Source organism: Labrus bergylta, chromosome 23 (genome assembly GCF_963930695.1).
Source record: "Labrus bergylta chromosome 23, fLabBer1.1, whole genome shotgun sequence".
In the NCBI taxonomy this organism is placed as follows: domain Eukaryota; kingdom Metazoa; phylum Chordata; class Actinopteri; order Labriformes; family Labridae; genus Labrus; species Labrus bergylta.
The window spans coordinates 10660461-10668519 of record NC_089217.1 but is presented as its reverse complement, the minus strand read 5'-3'; the positions used below and the strand labels follow the sequence as shown (position 1 = coordinate 10668519).

The 8059-nt window shown below is 39.7% G+C and overlaps 1 protein-coding gene across 1 annotated transcript; it reads right to left on the bottom strand.

Moving 5' to 3' along the window:
- Positions 1-664: 664 nt before the first annotated feature.
- ifrd1 (interferon-related developmental regulator 1) lies at positions 665-7241 on the bottom strand. Its single transcript, XM_020658578.3, has 12 exons — positions 7021-7241; positions 5345-5449; positions 4864-4945; positions 3956-4080; positions 3661-3818; positions 3441-3491; positions 3090-3268; positions 2876-2984; positions 2473-2607; positions 2144-2272; positions 1591-1686; positions 665-1452 (listed from the first exon to the last, which is right to left on the bottom strand). The coding sequence occupies exons 1-12, from the start codon at positions 7049-7051 to the stop codon at positions 1366-1368; spliced, it is 1287 nt and encodes a 428-aa protein (XP_020514234.1). The 5' UTR covers positions 7052-7241; the 3' UTR covers positions 665-1365.
- Between the last annotated feature and the right edge of the window lie 818 nt (positions 7242-8059).

Below are 8059 nucleotides of genomic sequence, written 5' to 3'. Positions count from 1 at the left end.
GGGACTATTTGTAGCTTTGTGACGCTCACCTTGTTCATGTGATACTCGCTGCTGTTATGGATTATTTCTGTACCCTTCAAGAGGGAGTAAATATGTTGTACAGTACCGCTTATTAATTTCCTGTTCTGGTGACTAAAAAAAAACAACACAATTATACAAGTTTATAAATAAAATATATATATATAGACCCCAGGATGTTATGCCACCTTGAATTCAAAATGCTCCGTTATTTGTTGAAGTAATAAATAGGATTTGTGCTTCCCCTTCACTGAAATTGAACTTTATATAAATAAGCAACATTTCTGGTTCTCACTTCTTTGAATGCGTGTCAGGGGGACATGTTCCCAAAACCTTCGATGACTTGTATCTTGGAAGAGTTTCCAAAAGGGAATAATTTGTTTGAAGTCTCCCTCAAGTCAGAACAAAAACCTAGCAAGTCTGACAAAATGTACAGTAGGTACCCTAGTTCCACTTTTTGATGTTCATGAAGTCGATCATACCCAGACACAAGTCTCAAAGAAAATGAAATGTTGTCAGCATGTTCAAAAACATTTTATAAATGTACATACATCATGTGTTTTGTGAAACACAGGATAAGGTTATGTAACCTTTACTTTAAGTGTCCTAGAATTGTTATAAACAATGAATCATAAGACTTCTCAAATATTGAAAGAATTTCAGTTTATTTCCAACAATGGTCACCTGACTGAAACAACCCATCATTGTGTCAGTTGAGCACCTTAGCTTGAATTGACAACAAAGAGATAGCGTTAGATCTTACAGCTTTTTCAAATATTTATTTCACCGTCCTTGCCCTTTAGAGTACATACTCGACACTAAAAGACAGCGAAATATTCACGGCTATACGTTCACAGAAATACTAAGGAAGTGCAACGTAATACAAATCCATGAGGGTTAGGGTCATGTGTTTAGACATCGTTATTAACTAAACAGGTCTACATGGTGCATTTAAAAATGCTACCATAATTATATAACTTAACACATATGTTCAAAGAAAAGAAAAACAAAAGGCCACATAATAGATATTAATTAGGAGGGGAAAAAAATATACACGTTATGTACAATACCACTGATCATCTGTGGATACTTTGAAGTTTAACTGAAAAGCTAATGATTGATTATCACTTAACTCCTGTGGATTTGAATATGGCAATATGAGGAATGTTTTGTCCACTCCAGAGCTGATGGTCTGTCGCAGAGCTGCCTTTTCAACTCGCGAGACGCTGAGGGTTTGATCAATGGATTTCAGAGGAGTCGAGAGGGGAAAAACCATACAGACATTTCATCTAAAAAGCGGGGAGGTTTGAAAAATAGGTGTCAACAAAAAAAAAAAAAAAAAAAAGGTTAAAATTCTCCAACATCCACCCTCTTGTCCCTGAACTTGCTCCTGGCCTTGGTCCGGGCTTTGAATGCAGCTGAGTTGTGAAGATGCTGGAAAAGATGAAACAAAATTTGAATACAGAGTAGCATAAACAAGAATTCAACATGTACTTAAAGTGGAAAAATTATGAACTTGTTCTAGAGAAGTAAGATATGATGATTTGAAACCAGCCGTAGAAGCACTCGTACCCTTTCAAAGCGAGAGATCTTCATGGCCTTCATCGTGGCGGAGTCTACCAACATAGGTGGTCCCAGTTCAAACACGTCTCTGATGAATTCATTACCCTTTGAATAAGAGGAAAAAAAAAAACTCAACTATCAGCATCAGACTATACAAGCATTATATAAAACCTGCCTTACGATTAGCTACATTTAGCTTCAGTTTACAGTGTTGTTTGGTCTGAAATATGTTCCATTGTCTCATCTTTACTTGTAACACATTGCATTAGCACTGGCTGCCAGCCATGATGCAGACTCATTTCCATTCAGTGACTTTTAATGGCTCCCCCCCCCCCCCCCCCCCCACAATGCGCATCATTATCCTAAATCAAGTCGTTAAGTGTTGTCTTCCTGCAACGAGAACTCCTTTAGATCTTTCTATGTTTTAGTGCTGTGTCAGTGCAGGAGAAAAAACTAAACCACCGACGCTAAACTCGTCATGGTCGACTTGCACACTTTTCATTTCACTGGCTCGTTAATGTGTACTCTGCTCCACCAACATTTAAGAACTAAAAGTAGATACCTGAAGGTGGTAGTTCATTCCAGAGCCCACAAACTCTCTGAAGGCATCGTAGGTCCTCTTTCTGACCCAGCTGTCGATGGTCATACGCTCGGTCCCAAAGCGAATGGTTTCAGTCTGGAAATCACCCTCCTGAGAAAAGGGAAGAGGAAAGGGATGAAAAAAAAAATAATAATAATCAGAGATTGATTTACAAAGCTACTTCTGCAATCCTCTTTATAATAAGTGTTGTATTTTTCTCTACAAATATCACAGAATCTTTGGCCTGGCATTTTAAGCCATGCAGAAGAAATTAAAAACACAAGTACCGTGGAGTGAAACTAAGCACCCACCTCAACAGCCTTGAGCACGTCTCTGAACACAGACCGCTGCTTCCTCTTGTCCGTCTTGGCTCTGTGCTTGTTACAGTCTGTGGCCAACGCGTTGAGTTTATCACACAGCTCTTCCCAGTCGTCAAACTCAAACTCCTAAGAGACATTAAAATAAAAAAGCTGCATTCAGGACCATAAAAAGAACGTACAATCAACAGAGAGAGAAAGATGTGCAAGCCAAGAAATAACTTGTGAAATTTAGCCAAGCTGTCAAGTTAACACGCAATTAAGAATTAAATAACCATGACCGTGGTGCAGAGGGGAATGTAATTGTTGTCTTTCTTGTCCTGATGAGTCAGTGCTGTGCCACAGGAATGAAAGCATCTTGTTTTTTTTTTTTAAAACAGTATGATTTTGAACTTACAGCGTCCATGTCTCTCGCTAGCTCAAAGAGCAGGGCGATGGTCTCCCCTGCAGCGATTCTCATGTTGACATCCTCACTTTCAAGCAATCTTGGTAGTTTAGGCAGGTGTCTGCAAAAGACAATATTCTTAAAAATACATACATCTATTCTTAGACTTTTTTTTAAGTCAATAGCAAACGTTTTGAATTTCAATCTTTTTAAGGTGAACTCTTACTTGCGCAGGATGTCTCTGAGCTGGTTGGCAGTGCAGATGGTGAGCAGCAGCGCCCAGGACAGCAGCGCGTTGGTGTGGAGCGCGCTCGTCTGGGGATTAATCAAAGGACACGTTCCATCCGCCCTGACGTAGGACCGGGTGAACAGGTTCTCAAAGCATTCCATAGTGGCATGCACGTCCTAAAGCAGGAAGCAGCAGGGAAAAGAATGAGTGCAATCTGTTCATCAGATGTCAAATCACTAGAGTTAATGATTAAGAGTAAAATAAAACATTTGATAAAAAGGTTCTAAAAGAAAACTTTACTGCAGTTAATCCTTAACACAGAAAAGACTGGAAGGGTATTGAACTCACCAATATGTCGTCTTCTGCAACTAAAGTACAGAGGCCCAGACTGGTAGCCACCTTCAAATGAAAACAACAAAAAAAAAAAACTTGTAGTTGACATTCCACAGTGTAAACACCTTTCAAAGTTTTCTGAAAAATCCAGCCCACCACATAGTGGCAGGAACAGTGTGCCTGCTGCTGTATACAGATATTGCCTCAAAAAAACAAAATCAAAAAAGGTACTCACTGCCTGTCTGGCTTGAATGTTTGCCGATCCATCTGCCAGGATGTTTTTGAAGATGGGTTTAAGGGTCTTGAACACCTCCTCGCTCTCGATGCCCGAGCCCAGCTGGATACACAGCAGGCAGGCTAAAGAAGCCGCCGCTCGCTGCTCATCGCCTTTGCCTGACAGGTAGAGGTACAGGGATTAAGTTTTCACACCTAATTCAGGGGAAATCTAGATGAGGCTTCTAAGATGTACAACTACAAAACAAACTTTTGTACGCAACACATCAGGCAGGTTTCATGATCATTTCTGGTACCTTTTTTCAGGCAGCGCTCGATGCTGTCTGTGATGGTCATCCTTCTCTCCGAGATAAACTCGTACAGAATCCGTGTGGCCAAAGCCGTCTTCAGCCCATCCAGTGCCCCTTGTCTGGTCTTAGCACTGAGGGAAAAAAAAGGTACACAGACCAACATTAGCAGACAGCTAATAAACACACGACCGTTTCTTTCTTACAATAAAAGGCTCAAGGACAAAACATTCCATTGCAAGCTAAAATCAGATATTACTACGACAACATCTATTACTATCATGTCAACAAATATGTTAACCTCTGCACGTTGAAAAAAAATGAAGGTGAAAAGAAATTAAAGTGACATGTGCCATAAAAGGCAGTGTCCATATAAAGTTCAAGAAGGTCCGTCATTGATTACATTTCATTACAACTTTCAATTAGTGGGAAAGTTGCAATGCCAACGGAATCCCCACTTGGATTTCATGTTGAATGAATCGAATACGACTCCCCCTCTTTCTTTCTAATTATCTATTTTTAACTTGACTGGGCAGCAGACCTCAGTACCTCTCTACTCAGGCTACCAAAAAAATGTAATTTATGATGCAGGGAGATGGGGTCTAAGCGTTGTTCCTTACTCTACTAGAGTACCAAGATACTCTACTCCTACTTCTGTTAAATTACTTTTAATTGTTTACAATAGTTTGGACAATATCATCAGAAGACTTCAGATTTCTTAAATCAGTAAAAACAAACAAAAACTACTTCCTCTAACCAGCTTTGTTTTTATGCAGCGTTCTCGCTCTCATTTCAATTTATCTAAACTGCAGGAGAAACTAAAACTAAGAAACAAACATGTTTGAGCATGCATGCCTGCAAGATAAGTTGCCATGCGTTTGGGAAACATTTGAAAAGCATGCACTACTTTCCATTACCTCTTGTCCACCGTGCTGTCTATGAACCCTTTCAACTTGTACTGGAAGTCCTCCTGGGCTGCGTCCTCACTGGCCTCTCCACCTGGCAACACCACCAAGATTTAGAAAGTGGATATTCATCTGCTACACATCACAGTATAAATATGACTGAGTGGACAGAAACAGCTGGACAAAATGCTCTTGTGTTTTTCTAAATTATAAGAAATCCTTGATATCTAAGAAAAAGAAAAAGGGTACTTCATACAAAAAATAAAAAATAATTGCCCACCGTTTTTACACTCACACATTTTGAACATGCATAACTTAAATGAAGAGAAAAGAAAGATACAATAGGCGTCTCCAAAAGTGCATTCCTTTTTGATGAGATGTACAAAAACTGCAGACAGTTGCAGAAACACCGCCTTCTTTTTTCGAGTCATAAGTCAAGACTGTAGAAGATACAAACACACACGTGTACACATACACACACACACAAACATACCATCATCTGGTCCACTGGTGACGTCACTGAAACTGCTGCAATGACTGAGGGTCTCAATGGACGCATCCTCATCACTGAAGGGCTGCACATGGCCATGCTGCCCTCCTGGAGAACAAGACAGACATATTAGCTCTGGAATCTAAACACGGCGTGATAAAAAGTGAATGCAGTAGAACGGTGCAGCAGGTCTGGTCATGTGTATTATGCAACAGCAGCTCCATGCAGGTGCTGGAGTAGACACTGTAGTTATCTAACGCGTGTCCTTTGCACACCTTATCACGCTGTACTTGAATTTATCTCGTGAAGATTTAGAGAGCGGTCATGCACAAGGGCACCCTTGTGTGGACAGTGTAAACATGACTATCGGCTGCATTAAGAAGTGTTCAAAATTGATGAATAAATACAGAGACGAGTGTTTCGTGGGAGCCCAAGGAGTTCAAGGGGGGGGGGGCATGTCTTTTCCAACTTAAGCCACAACCAGCAGATGGTATGGACATTCTAGCAGGGACTCATTTTACTATAACATCCAAAATACTGTTAAATCATCTGAAAAAAAAGCCTGTTGACTCCTGGCTCTAAAAACAAACATGTTTGCTAGGTTGTCAAAAATCTAATATTTCAAAAGGTGTTTTTCTAACTGAAAAAGGACTGTAGGAGCGTTGTTAAAATTCACAGTTGAAATGGTGACCACATAATGATTTGGTAATAACTTCCTGATTGCAGTGCACTTGTAACCAGACACAACAGGCGTCTGCAGCCTGTCCCGAGTTCACCTCTGGAGGACATGTTAGTTAAGATAAGAAGCAACAATAGAGGCCAGAATAGGTGTAATTGAATATTTCAAGCCAGTATACTCTACTTAGCTGTATCCACTTGACACTGTCTATTTTCTTTTGCATGTGTAGACGTGGACTTTCCCCTCCACGACAGCTGATTCCTGAGAGCCGGGCACCGCCTGTTTTAAAAAACGTGCTCTCGGGAGTCCAAAATGTCCGCCCTCTGTCGCTAAACAATAACAGGCCAGTAACAAACGTCATACGGATCGCACAGCTGACTCCCATGCCCTTTTAAAGACAGCCAACATTGAACAGAATGAACACCAGTGACGGTAGCAGAATAGTCGGCTCATGATGACATTAATTGAGGTCAATCTGGCGACACCACGACCTCACTGTACATTTGGAGCTGGCATCATTACTTTGCTTTTGAGACTGTAAAAAAAAATGTAAAAAAAAATGATATAGGCTCTCTATTAGAATTTTGAGTAAACATTGAAGGCAATAGCTGTCAGGACAAAATAATAAAAATGAAACTTCACCGAGCAACCAAAGCTGGGACGAGTTGACATTAGCTCATGTTAGCATTCGCCTTTACAATCCGCCTTCAACACAAAATGTTACACGTAATACATTATAACGTTTTAAATAAGTAAACGAAAAAGGTTACGCGTAATATGATGTCAGGTTTCTGTCAGTAACAGTAAGTCATTGTTTTATAAAAAAGCTAGTTAGCTTTGTGTTTTGACTTAGGCCAGCCTCTGACGTTTGTAGTCCTCACTGTCAACACGTTCCATTACCGTTAAGGCGCTGATAACACGGAAAGAACTACAACTACCACAAAGCCTAGATGAGCCAAACAAGCAAGGCCAGAGCAACGCGTCCCGCCCGCGTACTCACCCCTGCTGTTCTTCTTCTTGTTCCTCGGCATTTTCGTGCAGATACCTTTTTCTAATTGATCAAAAATCAGCCAATACACGACCAGGCTTTATTGTAATGTCTCGTAAGATGAAAATATTCCCGCGGCACTGTGGATAAAAAGGAATTGAAAGCGATCTTGGAGAAAGTCTGTTGGCCGAGACGATACATTTTCCCTCATAAAACAGGGCTGCGGTGGAGAGAGGGCGGCACCGAGTATTTATACCGGCGGACATCACGAGGAGGTTTCCCGGCACCGCTGACCAATCCGGGAACAGGAACATGCGTCGCGTGTGTTCGCGCGTGACGCAGTCAGAAGGAACGTGGTCACTATGCTCTTGGATTGTTTTGATAAAGCGTGTGCCTGTCATTGGTCCAAATATCTTAGACTCAGTAGCAAATTGGATAAAAGCAATACATACGGAAGAGTTGGGATATGTAGCCCTTTCACATTGGAAACAGCGTTGCTTGTTTAATGTCTTTTCTTACTGGTTTTACTATTTTTATCTTCTTATACTTCTTACTGTTCTTAATGCTCTTATCTCGTATTTATGCTCATATCTTAATCTCCTCTTGTGTTTTAACTTGGTAATTTCTTATCTTACTTACTTTGTCTATTTATGTTTCATATTTATATTGACTTTTTATATTTTATTTTATAATATTTTTATTAATATTATAGTTTTGGGTTTTTTGATCCTTTAACCACTTGTTTCTATTTATTTTACTGCTCTTACCTTCTTGAAGAGATAAGACTCGCAGATTCCCTCAATTCTTTTAAATCCCTTCTTAAAACATACTTTTACAGACTTGCTTTTATGTGATGTCGTCTTCTTAATGTCTTTTCTTACTGGTTTTACTATTTTTATCTTCTTATACTTCTTACTGTTCTTTTATTTATGCTCTAATCTTAATCTCCTTTTATGTTTTAACTTGGTAATTTCTTATCTTACTTTGTCTATTTATGTTTCATATTTATATTTACTTTTTATTTTTATTGATATTATAGTTTGTTTTTTTT

What these genes read in the sequence shown, in the direction of transcription:
- ifrd1 (XM_020658578.3), bottom strand. Translation starts at nt 7,051, where the DNA reads ATGCCGAGGAACAAGAAGAAGAACAGCAGGG. An exon ending in GACAGCACGGTGGACAAGAG is followed by an intron (nt 4,081 to 4,863) that starts GTAATGGAAAGT and finishes TTTTTCCCTCAG; the next exon opens with TGCTAAGACCAGACAAGGGG. An exon ending in CTCAGAGACATCCTGCGCAA is followed by an intron (nt 2,985 to 3,089) that starts GTAAGAGTTCAC and finishes TGTCTTTTGCAG; the next exon opens with ACACCTGCCTAAACTACCAA.